The 27,977-nt window shown below is 36.8% G+C and overlaps 1 protein-coding gene across 1 annotated transcript in view; it reads right to left on the bottom strand.

Moving 5' to 3' along the window:
* The window catches only part of LOC124538088, a 110,412-nt gene that overhangs the window by 15,743 nt on the left and 66,692 nt on the right, over positions 1-27,977 (bottom strand). Inside the window, exons 17-47 of the mRNA XM_047115094.1 lie at positions 26,217-26,347; positions 25,333-25,521; positions 24,792-25,003; positions 23,208-23,443; positions 21,849-21,979; positions 21,134-21,322; positions 20,079-20,803; positions 19,560-19,809; positions 18,855-19,031; positions 18,124-18,383; positions 17,286-17,454; positions 16,459-16,625; positions 15,920-16,172; positions 15,554-15,691; positions 14,526-14,737; positions 13,657-13,790; positions 13,157-13,287; positions 12,537-12,755; positions 11,888-12,092; positions 10,980-11,120; positions 10,268-10,407; positions 9,347-9,574; positions 8,576-8,711; positions 4,413-4,524; positions 4,102-4,311; positions 3,629-3,749; positions 3,033-3,223; positions 2,575-2,713; positions 2,253-2,454; positions 1,557-1,755; positions 331-525 (exon numbers count right to left, since the gene is read on the bottom strand). Coding sequence (XP_046971050.1) covers positions 331-525; positions 1,557-1,755; positions 2,253-2,454; positions 2,575-2,713; positions 3,033-3,223; positions 3,629-3,749; positions 4,102-4,311; positions 4,413-4,524; positions 8,576-8,711; positions 9,347-9,574; positions 10,268-10,407; positions 10,980-11,120; positions 11,888-12,092; positions 12,537-12,755; positions 13,157-13,287; positions 13,657-13,790; positions 14,526-14,737; positions 15,554-15,691; positions 15,920-16,172; positions 16,459-16,625; positions 17,286-17,454; positions 18,124-18,383; positions 18,855-19,031; positions 19,560-19,809; positions 20,079-20,803; positions 21,134-21,322; positions 21,849-21,979; positions 23,208-23,443; positions 24,792-25,003; positions 25,333-25,521; positions 26,217-26,347 — 6,142 coding nt within the window. The remainder of the gene's footprint in view (positions 1-330; positions 526-1,556; positions 1,756-2,252; positions 2,455-2,574; positions 2,714-3,032; positions 3,224-3,628; positions 3,750-4,101; positions 4,312-4,412; positions 4,525-8,575; positions 8,712-9,346; positions 9,575-10,267; positions 10,408-10,979; positions 11,121-11,887; positions 12,093-12,536; positions 12,756-13,156; positions 13,288-13,656; positions 13,791-14,525; positions 14,738-15,553; positions 15,692-15,919; positions 16,173-16,458; positions 16,626-17,285; positions 17,455-18,123; positions 18,384-18,854; positions 19,032-19,559; positions 19,810-20,078; positions 20,804-21,133; positions 21,323-21,848; positions 21,980-23,207; positions 23,444-24,791; positions 25,004-25,332; positions 25,522-26,216; positions 26,348-27,977) is intronic.

Here is a 27,977-nt window from a genome sequence, read left to right as displayed (position 1 = left end):
ACTTTGCAGTGTTCGTGGTCACGGGTAGACCTACCAGACCAGTCTACCCGTGACCACGAACACTGCAAAGTGCTCGAAACGTCGGGATGTTTAAAAATAATTAATATACGCGATTCATCCGTTATAATTAGTTTTATTTAAATGTGTAATAATCGCGAAAATTTAAGATTTCTTATTACTTTTTTTTCTAATATAACAATTACTAATATGTAATAACCTAATCACAAATAAAAATTAAAATATTGGTTACTGTACAAATTGTGAAGGAGTGAAATAGTGGCAAATATGCCAGCAGCATTAGCAAAGTAGGAAGGTGCAGGAAGTAGTCACCCGTCGACGTCGGGCGGCGCGGCGTGGCGGGCGGCCTTGAGCTGCGCGTACAGCGCCACGTGCTCGCGCGGCGTGAGTGCGTCCAGCAGCACGTCGCGCTGCGGGCACACTCCAAGCCGCGCGCCGCCCACGCCCACGCCCACGCGCAGCGCCACGCTGCCGCTGCTGGCGCGCTGCATGCCCGTCAGGATGTTGCTGCGGACCACAATGGACAGATAATGAGCTCAAACCACCACGAACACATCAATAGGTACAGACACCAAATCCTAACTATTTGGTGAGAAGATCGTACCCTCAGCTTAAGCTTCTGTTCAGTCTTCTCCTTGTACATTTGCTGCCAACTGTTACTTGCTACCACTTAACTTACCAACACTTACCAACTTTTTATTATATATTATAGTGAAAAAGTACTTATTTAGTATAAACTATAAATTAACAATAAATGTAACTCACGTATAATTTGAAAATACTATGTTAATTTTAAATCAAGACAAATCAATTTGATTATACCCTTTTGATATTTTATTCCACACTCATGCACATCTTTGCAACTTTGGAAACCATTGCCTACACAGGGATTTAAACTTACATGATGATATGAGGACCTATAGTCCATTCCAATAACAAAAGGAAACATTCAAAACATACCGTATTTTTCGATATCACAAGTGTTTTGTTGATAATACATAAAAATAAAATTTTTACCAAAAATGTTAAACGAAATCTCGAAATGTAGATCAGTTTTGTGCATAGCAATTTTATAGTTTTGAAAATAATACAATGGTAAGAAAGACATTCGTCTCTCATCTTTCGTATTATATGCACGGATGCTAATTCGGAATTCTCTGAAGTTTTTTATTACGACCTGGCTTTGCTTAAACGGAAAATTACTTTTAAAATAAAAAAAATATATATCGTTCTTTAGCATTCATTACCCATTCATTCAATTATTTTCACCTCACTAGTCGAACGCAAATGACATATCAATTCAAGGTCAAAGTTGTTTATTTACCTTTTCTCCTCTTCCCATTGGAATAGACTATACCTCGAAATGTTTGAAATCATATTACAAAACATTACTGTACTTAAATATATTATTTTGTGACCAGAACGATGTTATTTTTTAGAATTTTTGGAGACAAATAATATTTGAAAAATATTAAGTAATATTGATTGCTCTTCCAGATGGTTTGACCCAAAATATAGTTGATAACGTCATCACTTACATTAACGTGGTTTTTCCAGCTCCGTTATGTCCCAGCAGCGTTGTAATCTGCCCTCTTTGTAGTTCCATGGATACGTTATCCAGGGCTAACTTCGCATTTCGCGAGCCTTCGTTATATATTTTGGTCACGTTGATGATACTCACGCCGGCCTTCTCTCCTGTCGCTTCGCAAGTTGTTATATTATTAGTGCTCTTGATACCTGAAAATTTTACACTGTTAAATAATGTTTCAACTATCTTAATAATTTACAAACTAAACAAATAACTAACTGTTAGACTAAGACCTCTACTTCTTTGCGCGAATCTCAACAACAACAACCTTTAAATTTCTCACTTTTGGGATAAGGCCTCCTCTCCCTTTGAGGAGAAAGTTTGGAACATATTCCACCACGGTATTCCAATGCGGGTTGGTGAAATACACATGTGGCAGAAATTCTATGAAATTAGACACATGCAGTTTCTCACGATGTTTTCCTTCATCGCCGAGCACGAGATGAATTATAAACACAAATTAAGCATATGTATATTCATTGGTGCTTGCCTGAGTATGAACCCGCAATCAGCCATCTCGGCTCACGCTAATCTCATGTGTGTTAATTGACTATCAAACATATGGCAGATACATTTTGTCGTTCATTCAGGATACTCTCTGCAATCTTATATTTATCCATTTATCAAAATAATTTAGAACACTCACCAAAGAATATATTTATGACGTATCCCACTGCAATATAGATGAGACCATCGACAAACACCATGATTCCAGCGATGCCAATGTTCATGTCGCTGGTGTTGTCGGGTGCTTCCCATAGCTGCGCCCAGCCCGCGCCGACTCCCATGGCCTCGAAGCGCGTTATGAACAAGAAGGCGTAGCAGATTGATGACGACATAGAAAGACTCTGGTAAAGACAAAAACATTCAGAAATACAAGTGTGGTCACAACAAATACAGAAGCAATCTCATCTATATGATAGCTGATGATCTGAGCAGCGATCTTAGCTGATTATAAACAAACTTACAACAAATAATTTGAGAGAACTGCTCAGCACAGCCTCCAGGGAGAGGATCAACACGAATGGCATGAAGGTAATGAGATAGGCGATGCCAGAGCACACCGCAGCCACACTGGCCGAACGGAAAAGCGTCGACATCATGTAGCTGAAAGCAACACAGTCAAAATCAAAACATTATTTATTCAAGTAGGCTCGTAAAAGCACTTTGGAGTTGTCATGTTTCACTGTAAAATTTCAAGCTAGCATCGGTTCGGAAAGACGGTTCTAACGAGAAGAACCGACAAAAAATTATGTTACTCTTTTCTACCGTTTTAATTTCAAACGGTGTCAGTAAAGACCAATTATCTTGTATTAAGTAATATACTTTATTAATCAATGGTTTTTTATCATGAGCCTTAATTTGTTGAATAAGCCAAAAATATCTAATTAGATCATACAAATAAAATTATAAATAAAATTCTTACCAGAAAGCGAGCACCGAAAATCCAAATATCAGCAATAAAGTAAATATTAAGCTGGGATCGGTGCGCGGCAGAATTTGACCCAAAGTCAGCACCGCTGTTATGCAGCCGACGGTGACCACCATTTCAAGATACGACCACAGGAACCAAGACAGCGTGTGGTAACTTAGGTTTACTCCCATTACAGACATTAACTGAAAGTCAATACATAAGCTAAAATTTTCTGATGTATATAAAGCACATCTACTGCTATACTTAATCCAACCATAAGAGGGTAAAATATAAATAAAAAAAAATTAATAGCAAATTGACGCGATATTATTGGTCGAGAGCTTGATTAATGAATGAATGAATGGATTTGTGAAAACATGACGTTTTGAACGTCGACGAAACTATTATCGGAATTGTTGAAGAAAAATTAAAGTAGATATAATTAGTTAAGTATTGCTGAGTTATTAGCACGTCGCATGAAATATGTAAATCCAAGGATTGTTAATCATCATAAATGTTATTTAAAAATTAAATGCGATAAAAATGGAAAACAAACTTAATATAAATTAATATCAGATTAACTAAAAAAAATAATTCTTAGAACATACCATAGTGTTGCCAGTCTCCTTATCAGACACAATGAATCTGACAGCTGATGACACGGTGAAGAGTAAAGAGAAGAAAAATGCCACCAGAAGCGTTTGAGACTCGTACAAAGACGTTTGGAAACTGAAAAATTGGGGGAAAGGGGAAATTTACTTGCATTCAATTAAGTTTAATAACTTCTTGCCAATAAGCAGGTGTGTGTGTGTGTGTGTGTGCGCGTGTGTGTGTGTGCCTGAGCGCGCGCTCGCGCGTGTGCGTGTGTCTGTGTGTTTGCGTGTGTATGTCTGTGTGCCTGTGTGTGTGTCTATGTGTGTGAGTGGGTGTGTGTGTGTGTGCGTGTGTGGTGAGTATGTGTGAGTGGTTGTGTGTGTGTATGCGTGTGTGGTGAGTATGTGAGTGTGAGTGCGTGTGTGGTGAGTGTGTGTGTGTAATATTTTGCGTGTGCAAATGGTTTATAGGATAATAAAATACTTACAAGTCACGACGATAGCAAGGATAAGGCATCTGTTGAGTGTAAATAGACCAATCTGTTTTGTCATCAGATATCTCTCTCTTTTTCACCCTTCTAGAATTATCTATGGACAAATCTATGATTGCCTTGTCTATGATATCTTGTATCTGTACAAACCCACGGAAATATCTCATATTCTCTAGGAAGCTTGCTTCGGGGCCAGGTATCCATAAACTGTGAATTATTAAAAATAATAAATATAAATTAATGGGTACATTAAATAAGTAATAGTTTTATTACTTATTAAATTAATGTAATGTAATGAGTGTACTTACTAATTTGTCAGCCGGTTAGTGGGCGGTGCATTTTCTATATCCATTCGTATCTTATATTCGATGTTTGACGGGATAGCGCTTTGCGTTTTACTCATATTCATGAACACCAGACCTAAGTAAAATATACATATGTTATTACTACATAATGAACGATAACATTAAAAAAAAAAATACCTTAATAATGTTGGTTTACATTTTCGCGATTATTACACATTTAAATAAAACTAGTTATAACGGATTTTAATCGCGATAATCGCCAATCGTTGGCGGTAGTTGCAAATAATATTTCTTTGTTCTTCAAATAGACAAATGCCACCTTAGTCTACCCGTGACCACGAACGCTGTAAAGTGCTCGAAACGTCGGAATGTCCAAAATAATTAATAAACGCGATTAAAATTCGTTATAACTAGTTTTATTTAAATACCTTAATTTTGCCATTTTCTTGTAATAAAAATAATTACAAAGAAAGATTACTCACTATTAGCTACAACCACTAATAAATAAAAAAATGGCACTGAGTGTTTGCTCAGTGAAATAATTCGCGTTGCAAAAACACATACATATTTATTTGTTTTTATAATTTTGTCTCAGATGTTACAATTTTTAGAAAAATGTCACGGCGAATTCATGTTGCCCAATCCATGGGCATATTAAACTTTAAGTTACTGGTTATCACTCCAAAGAATAGTAATGTCTTTAGACTATACTAAACGGGGTTCAGACTTCGGGTTCTCTTTCCTCATAAGGTGATCATTAGATTAACTAAGAGGACACTATATAATACAAATATGTCTATAATAGAGATGACCTCCTAGAGAGAATGAAAGATTTGCAATGATATTCTAATAAACAGATATGTTATATCCATACTAAACAACAGAAAAAAGTGTGCCGCGTCGGGGACCGTTTATTTTAGTTTATTTTTACATTTCGTTAAAAGTAAAAAGGATAGCTTGATAAAAACAATAAGTAAAAGGGGTAACTAGATGTTTTAATTACGGAAAACGTATTACTACGTAATTATGATGTATTATAACGTATTACTACGTAAAACAACTAAAGGCAAACGTCCCAATTAGGACGTTTTCTAGTCTTCACTTTTTGCGCGTTAATAACATATCTGTTTACTACAACATCATTGAAGACTTGCCAAATATGCAGAACATATATGTCGGCGCGGAACCACGAATTTAAGAAAAACACGTGTCCAGAAATGATTATTTTATTAATTTAAAACTGTTTCATTGTTAAATGAATAATTTCTAGTGAATTTTGAAATGTTAAATTACTCTGAAAAATTTAATGTTTGTAAACAACTGTTATCTTGAGTGAATAAGTCTACCCACCTATTTTTGTTATAAAAGATCAAGCGACCGCTGGTTTCGACAGACTTGGTCGAGCCGTCGGAGCGATCGGACCGTCTCATATTGGAATAAATCAGAGAGGATTATTTCCTGAGTTTTATTTCATACCACCAAAGATGGTTATAGATCGAAACTCTGACACTCGTGACGTCAGCTGTGCTGACGTCATGCTTTTTAAAAACGCGCTCGGACATGCCTGCTCCGTTATCAGAAGCGGGATTGGAACAAGCTCCGATCTCTGCTACGTCCTCATCAGCTTCGGTTCCGCCTGTCACATAAGGATCGCTACAAGACAGAACCATATTGCGAAGTGATAAGAAGATCTCTAAGCACTTCACACTAACTGCCTGGTACATCCGAGCAACTTCGGTGTAATGGGGCCCATCTAAGTGGGAGGACCGCAAGCCATGGATCCAATAAATAATTCATCAGCTCCAAGGCCGACTAGTGCGAGAATACCCACTTCGTCCACACTTGAGGCGGCTACTTCCTACAATTAAGAACAATACGCTTCAAGGGCATCCTCATTTACCATGCTGTTCATATGTGTGGCACATCTGAATTGAAAAATCAACAAGTGACCATGTGGATCACGGAGATCATGGATATCACGGGGAAATGAGACACTTAGATAAACAACACATCAGGAAATAGCCGAGCAAATGGCGAAGTATTAAGAATTATTACTACCCTCAAAAACGAGTTAATAAAAATGAAGAACTATGAGACCGAACAGTGCATCTAGTTTATGGAGCTGCACCAGTCACTTATTACACAAAGAAAACATTGCATACCACCTGAACTTCTTAAACCTGATCGACATCAATAACCAAACAGAGGACATAATCTTGTGCGGAATAGAACAGTCGTCGCTTCTACTCTCAAAAATAAAATTAATTGTTTTCAGCATAAACATTAAAGAGTCCACGTAACCACCTTTACTTGATGTGATTAATTAATTGTGTTTTTCGAGATTTACAGGTTTCATAAGAATAACATCGCATCGCACCGCGAAGGTGGTCGGCAGAGGGCGCTCGTGATCAGCTTCGTCGTGAACCACAACGGGCGACCAAGAAATGCGACTGGTGCAGAGCACGCACCATCCTGCAGAATGTCACTAATAACACAACTACAGCAACGAATGACTCTTGTTCGAAATATAACAGTCATCTTTTCTATTCTCAGAAAACTAAAATTAATTATTTTCAACATAAAGATTAAGACTCCACGTAACCACTATTACATGATATGACTAATTAAGTGTGCCTTTCGAGATTTACAGGTTTCATAAAAATTACGACAGTGGAGAAGGTGGTCGGCAGTGGGCGCTCGTGATCAGCTTCGCCGAGCATCACAACCAGAAACGCGACCGGTGCAGAGCACGCACCGTTCCGCAGAATGGCCGAGACAGCGGGAGTTGCCATCCATATCACAAGCTGGTCAGTTAGTCCCGAGCTGGTCAGTCCGTCCGAGTGGTCAACATCGACGAGAACTAATCATCGCATAAAACTGTGAGGCAAAATTTACTTATCTTACCTCTTCAAATCTAAAAAGAAAAAGAAATAGAAAAAAAAAAAAAAACAATAACAAAAAAAAAAAAAAAAAAAAAAAAAATTTTAATTACCATTGAGATTCCTCATGCAACCATAACTAGACACGTACACTCTGGTTTGAGAGTGATACCTCTGAGCTAACCACGTGTTACCCTCGTACTACTCACGGATCCTTGATGTATCCAAAAGTGAACCATGAGATACCGTTGGGAGGCGTTGTGGAGCCGTGGTAGCCATTTATATACCGTAATCTGGAGAGTGATACCTCTGAGCTAACCACGTGTTACCCTCGAGCTACCCGCGGATCCTTGATGTATCCACAGAGAACCATGAGATACCGTAGGGAGACCTTGTGGACCGTGGTTAGACATGTATACACCACAGATCTACGAGAACCTTTAGTAGCCATGTATATACCATAGTCTGGAGAGTGATACCTCTGAGCTAACCACGTGTTACCCTCGAGCTACCCACGGATCCTTGATGTATCCACAGAGAACCATGAGATACCGTAGGGAGACCTTGTGGACCGTGGTATAGACATGTATACACCACAGATCTACGAGAAACTTTAACAGTTATTATGACACAGTTATGAGCATAGTATGCGTAAAATCTGCCCATATTTATTATAATAAAGGTGCATGAGAGATTTCTTTGTGTACTGTTTTACAAAACAATTATCAAAGGTCAACATGATGTGTTGCTTACAGATACCTGCTTCAAAAATGTTTTTTGATTCGCAGATTTCCAATCGCACAACTTAGGCAGGTGCAGAGCGCGCACCGCTTGTCAGAATGGCCGTGTCGGCGCGGAACCACGAATTTAAGAAAAACACGTGTCCAGAAATGATTATTTTATTAATTTAAAACTGTTTCATTGTTAAATGAATAATTTCTAGTGAATTTTGAAATGTTAAATTACTCTGAAAAATTTAATGTTTGTAAACAACTGTTATCTTGAGTGAATAAGTCTACCCACCTATTTTTGTTATAAAAGATCAAGCGACCGCTGGTTTCGACAGACTTGGTCGAGCCGTCGGAGCGATCGGACCGTCTCATATTGGAATAAATCAGAGAGGATTATTTCCTGAGTTTTATTTCATACCACCAAAGATGGTTATAGATCGAAACTCTGACACTCGTGACGTCAGCTGTGCTGACGTCATGCTTTTTAAAAACGCGCTCGGACATGCCTGCTCCGTTATATAAATTACAAGGAAGAATATAGATAAAAGAGATTTACCTGCAGAGAACTCATTGACCAGCGTGAGTCTCGCGGCTTCCTGGGCGAGTTCGTGCTCAGTGGGCATCGGTTCGAAGCGATTGAGATTGACACAATGTAGGAGATCGGATGCTTTCTTCAACATACTGCCCAATGCCTACAAAATGGCCATAGGAATTATTGTCCATTACTTGGTTTAATGGCAAGCTTAAAGTGCTGCATCTGGGTATAAGTCCAGCTTTAAAAAAATCTTTTGCCCTTTGATTGAACTCTCTACAGATTATGAAAGTAAAATATCAACTACAACTACAATTGGTGGTAGGGCTTTGTGCAAGCCCGTCTGGGTAGGTACCACCCACTCACCAGTTATTCTACCGCCAAATAACACTACTCAGTATTGTTGTGTTCCTGTCTGATAAGTGAGTGAGCCAGTGTAACTACAAGCACAAGGGACATAACATCTTAGTTCCCAAGGTTGGTGGCACATTGACGATGTAAGGAATAGTTAATATTTCTATCAGGTGGCCCATATGCCCGTCCGTCAACCTATACCTTAAAAAAAAAACTACAAGTGATTTTTCTATTTTCTTGCCCATGGTTGCATCTCTGAACTCTTTCTCTTGTAAATCTCTCGTAAAGTTTACTTCGAGAAAACTTCCATGAACAAAATTGATCAAAGATTCATGTATGAGCTGAGTTTAAAATTATAGGTACATAGACATATCTATATCTATTATTCTATTTAATCATTTGTATTGCAGTATTTTCAAATTAAATATCATCACTACTTACTTTTGTATCACCAAAATCATCGAATATTCCATCAACATCTATATTTGGTGCTTGAACATCTCCAAGCAGGCTCTTTCTTATTCCAGCGTACTGTGGTACTGTCATTAGATTCTTCAAAGCGTCTAAACCACCTCGATGCACGCTTAATTTGTCCACGGCCGAGAATGAGTTGGCGAAGGAGTGGACAAGATTGACCATCTTGACCATTGGTGCAAACGTCGAATTGGCCTAAAGAAATACATTACAATTAATAAAGGATTATATTATGATGTATAGTAAATAAATAAATAAATAAATATGAGACAACATCACATACATTACTCTGATCCCAATGTAAGTAGCTGAAGCACTTGTGTTATGGAAATCAGAAGTAACGACGGTACCACAAACACCCAGACCCAAGACAACATAGAAAACTAATGGTAATCTACATCGACTCGGCCGGGAATCGAACCGAGGGAATCGACCTCAGAGTGGCGTACTCATGAAAACCGGTGTACACACTACTCGATCATGGAGGTCGTATAATAAAAAAAGATTTTATTTTTACTACCCAAATTAAACATGTAATAACATTATATGTAGCGCATTGCCTATCCTTGTAATTACAAGTATTTAAGATACTAATTACATTAATTGAAAGTTTATTAGTTCAGATTTGTAAGCGCAAATGTTAGTTGATCCTCGAAAATTTATATGTGAAAGTTCTTCATAAATAAATTAATTTTCAAATGAAGGAGATTTTCAATTTGGATGTGTATATATGTTTATTATTTTATCTTTATGGTAGGTTAACATTTAATTCAATGCGGTAACATGGTTAAAAATGCTTTGAGAAACCTACATTGTACGGTATAAAAATATTTACAAAATTATTACAGTTACTTTCGCATTGATAATATTAATATAAATAAAACAAACCTTTTCAATAATTCTTTGCACGGCGGGAACGTACGGAGTGTACAGTATCCTGCCCACTATGAGAGGTTTGACGAAGCTCCAAACTATCTTTCCTCCTTCCATGCTGATTATATCTTTGTAGAGCGAACGGCAGAAATCAGCTGGAAATAAAACCATACTTACAATACACTACAAATAATGTCTACCGTTCATAGACATAAGTGTTTCGAGTAATAACTATTACATCACAGCAATGCTCCAACAATCTTGGGCATCAAACTGCTGTACTTATTATTATTGTGTTCCGGTTTCAAGGGTGAGTGAGTTATGGCAGTTACATAACTCAAACTCAAACTCAAATTCCTTTATTCAATATAGAAGCATTACACTTACTTATTGATTGTCAAATAAACACTACCACCGGTTCGGAAAAAGGAACACCCTGACCTGAGAAGAACCGGCGAAAGAAACTCAGCGGGTCTTTTTTTTTTGTTATTTTTTTTTGTCAAATTAATAAGGTACATAGTGGTATATGATTAGAAATAGCCATGCACGAGGAATAACTAAGTTCGTGTTGGCGAGATAAAAGGAACTTTATGCCGACCATTTATGGGTAATGGTGACAACTGGTCACCAGAACTCATTTGCCCATTATCCTACCCATTTCATAATAAAGATAGCCCATGAATTCGTTTACAATTTAGATTGTTTGGTTATATTCAAGATGTCTCACTGGGCAAGGCGTGCAGTTGTGCCGCGTCGGGCTCGGCGGCGCGGTCCGGCATGCGCACGATGGACTTGTAAAAGCGGTTGAGGTCCGCGCGGAACGGTTTGCCGCAGAGCATCTTCCCTGCGTCCGCTAAAAAGTCTGGCGCTGAAAATTTGCCATTATTCTTATTACTTTGCCGTCTTCTGTACTAGAGTATTACTGCATGAAGCTCAACAACATCAACAACAACAGCCTGTAAATTCCCACTGCTGGGCTAAAGGCCTCCTCTCCCTTTGAGGAGAAGGTTTGGAACATATTCCACTACGTTGTTCCAAACCGAGTTGGCATGTGGCAGAATTTCTATGAAATTTGTCATATGCAACCTGCACAAGCGGTGAAGGAAAACATCCTCACGATGTTTTCCTTCACCGCTGAGCACGAGATGAATTATAAAGACAAATTAAGCACATGAATCAGCGGTGCTTGCCTGGGTTTGAACCCGCAATCATCGGCTCTTGCATGAAGCTCGTTATTTAATTATTTATTTAATAAAATTATTTAATAAAATTAGTATCGCAAGCTTCATGCTCTAATGCATAAAACAATATAGACGAAAAAAAAGATTTTTTAATACTTTTTTCTTAACGTTTAAAAACAAATCCAAAATGGTCTTAACCGAATCATATCGAATATAAACTTTTTCAATGGGCATTTACAAGTTAGTTAAAATTATAAATTATGGGATACAAAAAAGGACATTTTACTATGTAAATATCACGGGGCGGAAGCTACTAGTTTAAAAGTAATAGTTTTATAAATATTATGATCCTATAAATTATTATCTTGATCTCTTTTTGAAAGATTTATTGAAATTAAAAAAAAATCTTAGTATTATGAATCTTAAATATATAAACATAAAATCAAAAACATACAAGCTAGCATGTCCCCGACAGAGGCACTCTTCTTCATCCGCAACAGAAGTGGCTCATTCGACAGACTTTCAGTTATATTTCCTATACTCGTTTGTAGTTCTGGAATAAGCGCCGCCATCTTTCCGAATTGGGACAGAACTATGTCACCTTCTGATTGAGTGAGGTTAGATGCCATAAAGAGTTTCGTTAGCAGGAAAGATTTAATCTGAAAGGAATATTAAGAAACTTAAATATATTATGAGATAGCAAATCAGTTACAGAGAACGATTAATATCACTTATATTAATAACTTTAATTCGTAGTTTCGCTTAATATAGTATTATTAAAAATGGCTTGTAAAAGCCTACTTAAATAAAGTACGAGTATATTTTGATATTTTTTATTTTACCAGTGCTAGCCTGGGTAATTTCATTATTCTATGGCCAAAAATGAATACTTTGGCTCATTATTTTGGTCAAGAGTTAATTTAAAACTGTAAGAAATTGTTTATAGTTTACAAAATAGTGGGCAAAAGGTACCCCATACGATGTTGACGCAAGTACGGTTCGCAGAAGCGTAGCGCATTTGATATGAGGTTCAAATATATTCAATGCGTCACGTTTGTACACGGAGACTAAAATTCTAAATAAATAACTTATCTCTAACAAACCTTATCAAAGATCATCTCAAAATCAATATTCTTCAGAAGAACGGGCAGAATACTCTTGACGCGATCGTCTGGTAGACCGCAGAACTGTTCCACCACCGCCGCGTACACATCGTCCAAGGTCACCACGTCTACATTACCAGGGACCAGGACCTTGGACATGTCATCTATCTGACAAGTGAAATCGCTGATGCTGTATTTACCCTGTTTTTGGACAAGTAGCTGAAACAAGAGAATAAGGTATTTACTAACGACTAATTCATACAACAACAACAACAACCTGTAAATTTCCCACTGTTGGGCTAAGGCCTCCTCACCCTTCGAGGAGAAGGGTCAGAACATATTCCACCACGCTGTTCCAATGCGGGTTGGTGGAATATACATGTGGCAGAATTTCTATAAAATTAGACACGTGTCGGTTTCCTCACTATGTTTTCCTTCACCACCGAGCACGAGATGAATTAATAAGACAAATTACGCAGATGAATATTCAGCGGTGCTTGTCTGGTTTTGAACCCGCAATCATAGGTTAAGATGCAAGCATTCTGACCATTCGGCCATCTGGGCTCATTCATAAAAAGTATTACTATTGTAATTCTATATGTATTTTGTGTAAAACATACCGCTTTAATTGCTATGTATCCAGCTTGGATCCTCGGAGCTGCGATCGACCAGAAATTAGTGTTGTTGATGCCCAAGTCATTGAGACCAGATTCTATGAGCTCCGGTTTCGAGAAGATTTGGGACACATTCACTAAAAAATAGTACAAACGTAATATGATTGTATGGCCTGGGTTTGATTGTATTGTTCTTATAAACTAGAAAATTATATTATACCCAATGATATTCTAATAAACAGATATGTTATATCCATACTAAACAACAGAAAAAAGTGTGCCGCGTCGGGGACCGTTTATTTTAGTTTATTTTTACATTTCGTTAAAAGTAAAAAGGATAGCTTGATAAAAACAATAATTAAAAGGGATAACTAGATGTTTTAATTACGCAAAACGTATTACTACGTAAAACGACTAAAGGCAAACGTCCCAATTAGGACGTTTTCTAGTCTTCACTTTTTGCGCGTTAATAACATATCTGTTTACTACAACATCATTGATTATACCTTTGATATCTTCTTCAATGATGTAGTTTTTGAAATTATGAAGGATATTTAGACCGTCAGCAATTGCATTCACGTCGAAATCCAGCGAAGTGCCATTGAGTAATGGTTTCAATTCCTCCAACACTCCTCGTATACTGGAATGTGGAAGTAAATCGTTGGAAATATTCCATTGATAAAAAAAACCACTTCACAGTATAAATCAAAGTCTCTGTCCTTATAAACCTATATTAGCTTAGATCTATGAAACTACGCAATGGATTTTGAAGCGGTTTTTTCAATAGAGTGATTTGAGAAGAAGGTTTTTATATACAATACATGGACAATTTAGTAAAGAAACACTGATAATTTTAGAAGTTTCTACTGTGATGTCATATCATTGCCGAAGCCGGGGCGGGTCGCTAGTGTTACTATAAACGAACCTAATTGTGTTGAACATAAAGATGAATAATCTTACTAAAATATACCTATCTACCTAATTTTTAACATATTGAATAAAAAAAATCATCCATATTTTACTTGGTGGTAGGGCTTTGTGCAAGCCCGTTTGGGTAGTACCACCCACTCATCAGTTATTTTACCGCCAAATAGCAGTACTCAGTATTGTTGTGTTCCGGTTTGAAGGGTGAGTGAGCCAGTGTAACTACAGGCACAAGGGACATAACATCTTAGTTCCCAAGGTTGGTGGCACATTAACGATGTTAGGAATAGTTAATATTTCTTACAGCGTCATTGTCTATGGGTGATGGTGACCACTTACCATCTGGTGGCCCATATGTTCGCCCGCCAACCTATAACATACAAAAAAATATGTCTATTCAAACTATGTACTGCTTATCGCCTTAATTAAACACACTGGTTTCATTCAATACCTGTACAAAATACTATCCAAAGTTTCGTCCATCATCAATTGCATCCCTGTATCCAGTAAGGACTCCAATTTTCCTTCCAGCACTCCCTGGATGTCGATCCCGCTGACCACCCCGAGAACCCTGGCTACGTGATCCATCAACACCTGCATGTGGCCTATGATTGCGGATATGAAGTTAAAACGCCAGAACTCTTTCGTTTGAAGTTCGGGTACCTGAGAACAATAACCAAATAATTAAAAGTAATATTTTACTGCGCTAACTATTTAATTTTGTATCAAGTTTTTTTTTATGGCATGTGGTAATTACAGTCCATGGATTTTTTTTACATTACATTACACTCCTTGCATCACCTATTCACTAGCAACTTTGGGAGTTTCAAAAACACATCCAAGGAAAGGCAATAAATGTTAGAGTAAAATTAAGGATTACTTAGTAATCCTTCAGAAATAAGGACTGCGCAGGCCCATCTAGTTAGGTAATAGTAGGTAATAATAAGCATTGTTGTGTTCTGGCTTGAAAGGTGAGGAAGCAAGTGTAACCACTGGAACAAAATACACAACATCTTAGGTACCAAGGTTGGTGGTGTATTGACGATTTTAGGAGTGGGAAATATTTTCTACAGCCCGAATATTTATGGGCTCTAGTGACCACATAGCATCAGTTGACCACTTGCTAGTATACAACATCAATAACAACAACAGTCTGTAAATTCCCACAGCTGGGCTAAATGCCTCCTCTCCCTTTAAGAAGAAGGTTTGGAACATATTCCACCACGCTGTTCCAATGCGGGTTGGTGGAATACACATGTGGTAGAATTTATATGAAATTTGTCACATGCAGGTTTCCTCACGATGTTTTCCTTCACCGCTGAGCATGAGATGAATTATAAAGACAAATTAAGCATATGAAACAGCGGTGCTTGCCTGGGTTTAAACCCGCAATCATGGGTTAAGATGCACGCGTCCTAACCACTGGGCAATCTCGACTCTTCTGGTTAGTATGCCTATTGAAAATTACAAAATACTTACGTTGACTGCGACGAGCGTTAAGTTGATATGTGTATTGATTATGGATATCATTTCATCGCAGTTGTGGAGCATGCAGATATCCTCCCACGAGTAGTCTTGTAAGTGGAAATATTCGTCTACTGGTTGAAGTTCTTTCGCCTGGAAATTTTTTGGTACATTTAATATTTTAACAGTGACTATTTTGATTTTATGAGTTGGTCAAAAGTAAGAAAAGGGCCTACTCCACTAATTAAGCTATGATTGTGTGAGATAACAAAGAACTCTGAATTATATCTAGATTAAGTAAGTATACATATATACAATACATTTATTTAAGAAGAAAAAAAACTTAAAATGCAATTTTTGCCTTTAGTAACAGATACTCACCAAAAGCAGATTTATTTCACCATCTTCAATATTCTTCACCAATTTTGTACTATTTGTCAATTTAACTAGTTGTTTTGTGAGTTCCTCCCTGTTTGTCAAGTATTTAGCCAGAGCATCCTTGACATTAAGCTTATGCGCTACATTTGAATGGAGTTGTTTGATATATGGTAATTCCGTAACACCGCGGATGTCTTGGAGGTGAGGTAACTCTGCTACAAGTAGTTTTGATGTTCTTGCTAATACCTTAGTGAATCTGGAACAATGAAAAATGGTCCACCAAGGTCGTCTGATTTGTATATAGATTATTCGAAAAGTTTAATTAGCAACGAATTGGAATACGACAGTGAGTGAGAACTAACTTGTTTAGTGCTGTAGTGTTTGTGACAATAAAAACTGTTATTCTATCTTATTTATGTGAATAAGTGTCTCTTGATTGAAGTACTTTGAAAAGATTTAAGGAATCAGACATATTAAATATATAATTTAACAAAAAATAAATTATAAAAAATTAGTCATTAACTTGGTATACAATTACTTACAAGGCCGCATGTCCAACAGCATTTCCACTGATATTGCCCGCCAGGCACTCCGACAGCTTCGTGGGCTTGGCTCCGATGTCATCAAGTAGATGTAATTTTATTTGCTCCAGGAACTCGTTTAGAGATTTGTTGAGTTCGTACTTTGTGTAGTTTCGTGTTGATATTAACTGTATAAGTACAAAAATACCAGATTAAAATATTATTATTATAACACATACTAATCTTATTAAATGCCATATATGGACAGAAAAATTATAATATTGTAAAGAGGATCGTAAAAGTCTATTCCTCTTTAAAAGTTATAGGATGACATATATGTATACTAGGTATGTATCAGTGGCGTAGCTATGGTGAGTTCAGGGGACCCTCTAAACTAAACTTTAAGCTTCTGAAGCTAGAAAATCACGACCCTAGTTATAGTGCAATAACCCTGCGCATACCCCTGACGATGGAGTATAGAACACAATGAAACTGCTTACACGCACATTCCATTTTGTTTTCGTAAATAATTAATATCAGAATTTAAAATCAGTCTTGTAAAAGCATTAGATAGATAAGTCAAATGTAATTAATTAATAAAATAAATTTTAAATGTTTTTTAAATAGTCTTTCTCCGAACACCGCAACATAAGTCCCTGCGCACAAGATTTTTTATTTACATATGTTAGGTCTTTGTGTGCGCTTGGTAAGCACGCACGAGCGTCGGGCAATCTTGGCCATATTCCACCACAAATTTACATATTTTAGCTGTATTCACACAATATGCAATAATCATGGAATTTATATTATAATAATAATAATGTATTCGAGAAATGAAAAATGATTACCTCACTAATAGCCATGTCCCAGTGGAAGTCATTTTTGAGAGCGCTGTGAATTTCTTCCTGCGACATTTGATCGATCCCGCAAAGTAGACTGTCATACTCCTGCTTCTTGTACAGCTGCAAGTTCAGCTGCTTGAACCAGGTGGTAAATTCGGAGCACAGCGTGCACTGACTGGGTGTAACAGAAAAAACAAGCCATGGGAATAAGTGTATAAATAACCCAATCTTAATATGCCTAGTAACATCTTATAACTGTTCTACTGCTGACCACATACCTTCTTTTCTCTTAACGACTTGACTTATTCTTATAAACTGCCCAGTGGCGAAATGTCATTCGATACCATAAAATACTTTCCTTTAACGCCCAAATAATAAAAAATAATAAGGCACATATAAATGTAGTATTTCTGGTCTGGATTTGAAACCAAATTCTCCAATTTGTTCAAAAGTTCTAAATAATTGAGACACATAAACCCTCGTTCAATGTTTTTCATGAAAACACTTTAATAAATATCAGCATCATCAGCAGCCTGTAAATTTCCCACTGCTGGGCTAAGGCCTCCTTTTTTTTTTAGGAAAAGGTTTAGAACATATTCCACCACGCGTGGAATACACATGTGGCAGATTTTTTATGAAACTCACGCAGGTTTTCTCACGATGTTTCCCTTTACTGCCGAACACGAGATGAATTATAAACACAAATTAAGCACATGAATATTCAGAGGTGAGGCCTGGATTTAAACCCGCAATCATCGGTTAAGATGCACTCGTTCTAACTACTGGTTTATCTCGGCATTGGTACGTATAAAATGTATATAATTAATTAATTACGGATGTGTACCTGTTATTCAAGAATAATGTTCCCGCATCTACAAAGTTACTGAGAACACCAAACGATATCTTGATCAGCGACTCGGTAGATAGAAGTTGCATCGCGACATTTTTTAAGGACGATAGTTTTTCGTCCGTGACCCAAGGCGGCCGCATTGGAGTTAGAGGGCCATTTTTAATTAATTCCAGTTTTGATTCTGTATTTTCAATATCTGAGTATAATTCATCGTAATCTATTTCATTGGACATCTTTAAGTTGCTGTTGTAGCCCTGTAATAAATAATCACATCACTATGGTTAAAAAAATATGGCATTAGGTTTCCAATAATATTGCTCCGGAAAACGTTTACTTTCAAGTGAGACGTGCGATCGTAAAAAAGTCAAGATATCCTTGAGAGGCGATTGAAAAATCATAAGCATTAGATCATATTACGAGATTAGTATTTATTTTCATCACAAATTTAGTCTTTAAATCTATAGAAATATCAATTAAAAATAGTTACTGGATATATCTTGACTGATCGGAATGGTGGCAAGAAGGCTAGTAAATATAATACGAAGATTAAGCCACCCAATAGATAGGTTGTTAATTATCTATAATTTTAGGTCTGCCACTCGTAAGAAAAGATTCCAGCAGCGTCATTTTGATGATAATAATGGGTTGTCACGATTACAAAAACGAAGATATCTTGTATGAATCAAGGTGGTATGATCATTGAAATGATTGCTAGGTTGACTGACCTGGGAAGCGAACAGCAGCGGCGGCAGCTCCGCGAAGAGCGCGTGCGCGTCGGCGCCGCACAGCTGCGCGCGCAGCGGCGCCAGCGCGGCGACGGGCATATAGTCCGCCAGCGGCGCGTCCAGCTGGCACAGCGACTGCGAGCTGGTCTGGTTGACGTCACGCAGCAGGCGCACCAACTGACACACGGAATCGTTAGACCAGGGAAGTGACAGATGCCATCGAATTCGTATAGAAAGCAGTACCCATTTTTAGGTAATTGGTAAAAAAAATATTACATAACGTGTGTACTAAAATTTTTTTTATATTCTTTTGTGTATATCCTATTATTATTTTGAGATCAACAACAAACAACAACAGCCTGTAAATACCCACTGCTGGGCTAAAGGCCTCCTCTCCCTTTGAGGAGAAGGTTTGGAACATATTCCACCACGCTGTTCCAATGCGGGTTGGTGGAATACACATGTGGCAGAATTTCTATGAAATTTGTCACATGCAGGTTTCCTCACGATGTTTTCCTTCACCGCCGAGTACGAGATGAATTATAAAGACAAATTAAGCACATGAATCAGCGGTGCTTGCCTGGGTTTGAACCCGCAATCATCGGTTAAGATGCACGCGTTCTAACCACTGGGCCATCTCGACTCTTTTGAGATCAAAAAGTTCCTAAAAATATCTATAAGTATCTTAATTAGGTTAGAACTTACATGTATTTTATCCAAATGTGTTAGTACATCTTCAGCAATTTCAAATCCGTTTTCAACGATGTCAAAGAAACTATTAGCTTTCGGTCCGTTGTACAGATCCCTCAAATCTGACCACCAGTCGTCACCGGACAGGAAGCTCAGTACGATTTCTTGATGCTCGAGGTTACTTTGCAGGTATTTTAAATAAATAGGGATGCCTAGATCTTGTGAGTATTTAACAGATTTTCTCAAATTTTTCACTAAATTTTGCCTGAAAAAAGATATGTCATTTAACATTATATTTAAAAGGATTGTTAAAAACAATCAGTGTTACTACAGACACAAGGGACATAACACCTTAGTTCTCAAGGTTGGTGACACATTGACGATGTAAGGAATAGTTAATATTTCTTACAGCATCTTTATCTATGGGTGACGGTGACCACTTACCATCTGGTGGCCTATATGCTCGTCCACCAACCTATACCATAAAAAAATACAAAATTAAACTTATATAGCAATGGAGTAATTGTTATTAACCTTTCTTTGAAAAACGTCGCTATATCGGTGAAATTCTCGTTTTCCATTTTAAGAGTTTCAAAAACGTCAAGCAGACTTTTTCTTCCAGTTTCAAAATTATCATCCATAATGCTTTGTAATGCACTATAGAATATATAATATTTCTTGGCACATATCTGTCCTTTCACTCTATCCATTTCATCTAAAATATTCATAGAACTATCTTTAGTTTTCAGACGCTCGCAACTGACTTTTATTGCATCTGCTAATTTGTAATCTTTATCATTAGTCCATAGTACGTCTGTTATAACATCGAAATGGAAAGCAATAGTTTCAGAAGGTCTCCTTTTATAAATCTTCTGCATAAGTGGTAATTCTTCTTGTAGACTTCTCATGTCTTCTTCAGAAACATTATTTATATCCGATAGAGTAAAATTGTCTATAGCCATAATGAGTTTGTTTATAATTGTTACAACTTTCGTTAAATAGATAGTTACTGTTAACTGTTTTCTGTTCGCTTCGTTGAATGAAACGTAAAAAGTATCATTATCTTTTATTTCATAAGATAAAATATGATCTATTGTTTGTTCAAGTTTATCTTTAATCGTGCTGAGTTTAATATCTACTATAGTTTTGTTTTTATTTGCAATTTCTTTTAACAAAGCTCCCAATGCGTTCGCTTTTTTGAAAGCGTTTTCGTAAGTACTCGTTAAGTTTTCTGCTTCTAATGTAAAGAAATAATATTGCTGGAAGAGGAAATAGTTATTTAATAAGTCATTCGAAACTATTTATATTTTAATATGTCGTATTTTTTGGAATTATGACTTAAGCCTGTATGTATCACTACAAGAACATTTAGCAATTTCAACTGCCTTCTTGGGGCCGACATATAGGCTGCCTATAACGGCCCCTTAAAAATACAATAATAAAAAATCTGCCTTCTTATTTTATGACTTTAACAAATATTGAAATTTCTATTAATTAGCAGACACGACGACTACTATTATTGTTCAAAACTTTTACTACATAGCATATTTATTTTAATTTATAACTAACATCAATTTATAAATACTTACGGGCTTTGTAAAGACGTCGACTAATTTGTTGTCTCCCTTGGGCATCGACAGCCAGTGCAGTAGGGAGGGACAGATGAATGGCTGGACTTGTTTGATGATTGACATGTCTATGGGACTGTCGAGTCCAGGGTTAAGAGACATCAAAACCTCGTCACAGTCCCAGAACTGAGTATGTGAGGCCCGACGGATCTACATAGAAATAAAATAAATATGTGTAATGTTTATAGGTGTATAAAATATTACCGCGAACAAACATGTGTGTATATGCAAACAAGCAGTAAATCAGCGTTACTAATAGCTGTTCGATTTCTTTGACAAAACGTATATATGTTTAATGGTCTATGTCAGCGTAAAGTCATCACAAAAACTAGATCTAAATGTAGTTCATATTGTTAATGATATTTCGCCGAAATCCCAGCCCACAAAAAAGTTCTTCTTTTGTTTTTAATTTAGAATATCCAAAGGCTCACGTGTTTTTTTCCATTCTACTGATACATTTTGGCATTTTATATCTTTACTAAACATCAGCACATATTCGCTGGACTTCAAGTTTGTCGTCTTTTTGGAAGACGTGGCCCACACTGACTTTTTCTTTCATTTCAAAATAATAAATACATAATCCATAATAAATAATATATAAGTAATACCCAATAGATTGATGTACACCAAACCTTTTTATACAATATTTTTTACTTAAATACTTTGATAAGCTTACCTGATTCATAAAACCCAGGTCTGTGTAAGAATTGAGAAGGACAGCTAGGAACTCTGGCAGCTTATCGTACAACACAAACAGTCCGGTACTTCTCGTGAATCCCAGCTGTTGAAGGATGGTAGCATTTGGCTCTGTAACCAAATAACATATGTACTGTATCATATAAACTATTGTTGTAGCTTATTTTGCCAAATATATTAAGATTATATCTGACATAAAACGTTTACAATTTATTTTATAATATTTTTAAGGATTGATTATAAATTAAGTATATATTTAATCTTCCCACCAGATTACCAAGGCCAAATAATTTATACATGTTTAATAAATCAAAGCAACAAACAAATCTTAAACTATGATGAATATCAAAACAGTGTCGATCTAAGTGTAACCAAAATTATGTCTATGTGGATGCATCTTTTCTCCTACATATAATTTTTATTACATCGTTTTTTTTATTTCCTTTTGATAAACATTTATTTTGAAGTAGTTTTCAAATTATGAAGCTGAATATTAGGTCAAGATTTTTATTGTTTTTGTGCATACTGCATATATTCTATTTAATTGTGACACTTATTAAATGTATGGAATAGAATTTTATTTTTGTTTATCATCATCCTCCTGCCCTTATCCCAATTTTATTTGCGGTCGGAGCATGTGTTCTCCTTCCATACTTCTCTGTCAGACGTCATCTCACAAGTAACGTTCTTGCTAACCATATCCTCTTTCACACAATCCATCCATCGTTTCCTTGGTCCATCCGTATCCATACACAAGCTTTCCTCACAATATGTTCCTCATTCCTCCGCATTACGTGCCCATACCATGATGGCCGCCTTCCTTATAACTTCTCAGCTATCGGTGTCACTTTCAAACTTCCTCTTATGTACAATAGAATTAATTAGAATTTTATAGTACGACACAACTTAGATGTCGCATCGGCAAAATTCGTAACAAACCGATCACATCCGAATTAAGTACGCTATCCCAAATTATCAATATTTATTTCTTACGTGAATATGATTTTAACACAACGTAATAACTTGTAATATCATATGATATTCGTCAATTTGACGCGTCGATTTACATACACTTGTTTTCTCTGACGCGTGAATCTATAGCGACGAATAGCGTCGAATGGCGCTATATGGAGCTATTTCTATTGGTTGTGTAAATCGGCAGTAATCGGTTTTATTTTCATTCCATTGCATTTTCCGATGCTACATCTAATTTGTGTCTTACTATACTTTTGTTGTATTATATTATTTAAATCACACACACACACACACACACACACACACACACACACACACACCCATTGTTAAAGAACCAAATAAAATAATCAAAGTCAAACTGTACCATTGCTCTCTGTGACGTATGTTAGTAGATCGTCCGTCATGTTCCCGCCGGCGACCGACAGGAACTGCAGGGTGTACTTCCACGCGGCTCTGGCGCTGCTGCGGCAGTCGGCGTCCACGGTCTCCTCGCTGGTGCAGTTGAGGTAGCCCTGCCACAGCGCGTTGAGAGGGACGTTGCCTTGCACAGACGACGTGTTGATCGAGTTCAGGACTGTGTCGAGTTTGGTGAAGAATTTGCTGAAAATATTCATATTATATTTACATTTAGTAGACATAGTAACGTTTACTTGGCAGTGGGGCTTTGTGCTTGCGCGTTAGGGTAGATACCAACTCATCCATATTAGATGAGGTGGTATTTTGATTAACATTTATTTTAGTAACGGGTCACTTATACGCTATACGGCAAACAGCAACGCTTAGTATTTTTATATTCCGGTTTGAGTGGAAAAGAGCGTGTGTACAGGTACAAGAAATATAACATCTTAGCTACCTAGCTGCCTCTGAGCAGTGGTACCAGGTACTATCAGATGGTCCATTTGAAATTGAGAGTCTATATTTGCACACACGTGTGTGTGTCTTCTCGCTATCCATTGCAAATTGTCTTCAGTCACCGTAAGTAAAAAAAATGAATTCTTCAAAATGATTTTTTTTTATAAATATATATTTTTTTTAATATGAGACAACATCACATACATTACTCTGATCCCAATTTAAGTAGCTAAAACACTTGTGTTATGGAAATCAGAAGTAAGGACGGTACCACATACACACAGACCCAAGACAACATAGAAAACTAATGGTAATATACAACGACTCGGCCGGGAATCGAACCCGGGACCTCAGAATGGCGTACCCATGAAAACCGGTATACACACCACTCGACCATAGAGGTCGACATATTATTTAAATTTAGTAAGTATAGTAACGCCTACTTGGTGGTAGGGCTTTGTGCAAGCCCATTTGTTTAGATACCCTTTTATCTATATTCTACCGCCAAATAACAATAATATGAGACATAATATGAGACAGCGTCACATACATTACTCTGATCCCAATGTAAGTAGCTAAAACACTTGTGTTATGGAAAATCAGAAGTAACGAAGGTACCACAAACACCCAGATCCAAGACAACATAGAAAACTAATGATAATCTATATCGACTCGGCCGGGAATCGAACCCGGGACCTCAATGTGGCGTACCCTTGAAAACCGGTGTACACACCACTCGACCACGGAGGTCGTCTAACAATACTTGGGAATGAGCCTGTCTTCAGGCATAAGAGCCATAACACCTTAGCTACCTAGATCATTAGAGCATTGGTGTGATGTAAGGAAAGGTTATTACTTCTAACAGCACCAATGTCTATGAGTAGTGATTATGTACCATCAGGTAGTCCATTAGATAGTGACATGATACAAAGTCTGTGTTTGAACATATATGTGTCTTCGTCCATTATAACTTGATCGACAAACATACAAACCACAATCATACAAACAAATCTTAAGTCACGCTTAGTAAAACAAGGTTCAAAATGACGGCAAGAATATTAGCAAATGTGCTATTATTATTATTAGTGACGTTTACCTCAATATTTCGTCCCTGTCGGTCGTGTTAAACGCATCGGCGCTGTATTTTAACGCCGTTGCGAATGTTATGCGATCGTCTTCGGCATCATCGAATGCATTTTCGAAAATATCGTTGATCAAATCCAAATCCTTTACTAAATTGTCAAACGCAGCCGAGAATTTCAGAAACGGACTCTCTGAGTATTTTGTTGTATTCCAACTTTGGGATTTCTGAAAATAAAATATATAATATAGTCTGTTATGGTAAACTAAGCAAGCGATGATATTGTTGTTAATCTATCTATCTTTTATATAAAATCTATCTCTATATCTCAAATATTGTCTTATTATGGCCAATATGTTGGTATTCAATAATATATTTATCATAGAATTCATTAAATTCAGGTATTTAATTAATTACATATCACACATAGCAATTGCGTCCATCTTTGAAATAAGTATAAATTTTGCGGTTATCGCGTTCAATCAGGCAGGTTGAGAGACGCGGTGGGTACTTTGGTTTATAATATATAGTAATTTGATTTCAATTATGAACTCACAAACATTGTCGCGTTTCTGGCCGCCAAATAAGTTTTCCATTCGTTTTGAATGTCATTATTTAAGCACATTATTGTTTCCAGCGATGTGAGAGCTGTTTTTGATTCCTGGCTGAGTTGCAGGACTTGCGAGAGGCTGTCTGAGCAAGGCCAGTATGGTTCGGTGTTCAGTAAAGATATTATTGGTGCAACCTGAAAAACAAATAGAGATTTTGAAGACTAAATAAAATTATTGATAACTTAAATTAGTGTCGATTAACCCGTATTTTGAATACTATTACAGAAGTATTGCAAAACATAGGTCACCTTAGAAAATATTAAAGAATGTTAAGCTTATTTACATAAATTTAAAGGAGGCTGACGAATAAACACTGTGACTTGTACCCTCACAAGGGCATTTTGCCCATAAATATTGACGCTAGGTGGTAGGACGTTGTGAAAGTCTGGGTAGGAGTCATATGTTGATACGATCTTATTTTTATCGTAAAATGTAATAATTAGTTCGGTTGCTCTCCGTTGTAAGGAGAAAGTCAATATTACAACATAATTTAGACAGACTAGCAGAGTATATATTACAACATAAGGAAATGATGATCAGACAGGCAATGGAAAAATCATAAGTATTAGATCATGTTATAGAATTCATATTGATTTTCTTAATAATTATTTACATTCAGTCCTTAAATATATAGAAATATGAATTAACAATACTTCCTGTATAAATTTCGACCAACCGAAATGATGCAAGAAGGTTAGTAAATATAAGACGAAAATAAAAATTTTTTGGGAAAATTTTTGAAAGAGATACTAAAATTTGAAATTTAGACTTGGTAATAGTTTGAAACAAGTTAGTTATTTTATAAATTATATAAATACGAACTACGTACATCAGTAGCGTCAGATTTGATGAGATTAACCGAATCCACGATCATGTGCGGCATGTTAGGTAGAAAGTGTTGCAAGGCTGATGCTGTGATCGGAGGTATGTTGGTCGAATAGGTCTCGTTTTTCGATATACCTGAAAATAATAAACAGCTTAGTTTATATTAATGTTAATCAATATTCACTAGTATCTTATTTTATGGTATAGGTTGGCGGACAAGATTATGGGCAATCTGATGGTAAGTGGTCACCATCACCCATAGACAATGACGCTGTAAGAAATATTAACTATTCCTTACATCGTCAATGTGCCACCAACCTTGGGAACTAAGATGTTATGTCCCTTGTGCTTATAGTAACACTGGCTTGGTCTATACTAATATTATATCTAAAGTAACGTAAACTTGAGCTGAGATGGCCCAGTGGTGGAGAACGCGTGCATCTTAACCGATGATTGCAGGTTCAAGCCCAGACAAGCCCAGACAAGCGCCACAGACAAGCACATGATATGTGCTTAATTGTGTTTAAAATTCATCTCGTGCTCAGCAGCGGTGAAGGAAAACAACGCGAGGAAATCTGCATGTGACAAATTTCATAGAAATTCTGCCACATGTGCATTCCACCAACCCGCATTGGAACAGCGTGATGGAATATCTTCCAAACCTTCTCCTTAGTGGGAGAGGAGGCCAGCAGGGAAATTTACAGACTGTTACTACTACTACTAAAGTAACTCTGTCTGTCTGTTTGTCGCTCTTCACTAACAAATATCTGAACCGAGTTGGATGATATTTGATATGAATCAAGTTTAAACTCCAAGGAAGGACATAGACTACTTCTATGCCCCATACATGACAACCTAACCTCTAAAATCCGAACGAAGCCGCAGATAATAACTAGTTGTTATATAAAATACAGCTCGTTATTGTTATTATATAATATAATTATTGCACTGTATGCAAATGTTCCGATTACTGCACCCGTTGGGTTTTCGGTTCAAGGCGCTTGGTCGATTATGCAGCGTGCCCTACTAATGCAAATATATGTATGACGCATGCGTAACAACTGTGTGGCCGATGCACAGCGTTTCGATATGGTTTAAGAATTTAAATATCAATTTCCTTGATGTGGATTAACAGTAATACGTCAGGTATTATAAAATGCCGTTTTGATGCTTCAAATCTTATATACACTTTGATAACTCTGATTTAATGAATTGATTATAATCGTAACTAGTGACCCGCCCCGGCTTCGTACGGGTGCAATACTGACACAAAATATACAATAGAATGTTTAACTGACTTCTTTTAAGATCATTATAATATGTAATCTGTGTTTTGTTATTCCATGTCCGATGCGTTTGTACCTGGGCGCACTTCGCGTCCAGTGCTCCAGGGAATCCCCCCCCCCACTTAACATCACGTGGGGAAGCGCGTAATGCATTTTTCCAGTGAGAAAAAAAGTTCCGTTTTTGTTATACCACATTTTATACTGACTTCACTGAAACGCGGTCGAACAGGATAAAAATGTCCGTCTCCTGTTTCAAAGCTACCTCTCCACCAATTTTCAACCAAATCGGTTAATCCGTTCTTGAGTATAGATAGTGTAACTAATGTCACTTTCTTTTATATACATAGATAGATAGGATCAGTCTTTAATGTTGTATATCTCTGAGTATACACAGTAAACATATGTGGGTATCCGGCATAAAGTCTACTGATACATACCTTGTTGATATATACTAGAATTAATATATCCATCATATACAC

Source organism: Vanessa cardui, chromosome 19, assembly GCF_905220365.1.
Source record: "Vanessa cardui chromosome 19, ilVanCard2.1, whole genome shotgun sequence".
Classification (NCBI taxonomy): Eukaryota; Metazoa; Arthropoda; class Insecta; order Lepidoptera; family Nymphalidae; genus Vanessa; species Vanessa cardui.
The sequence above is the reverse complement of the archived record's forward strand: the minus strand, read 5'-3'. Positions and strand labels throughout refer to the sequence as shown.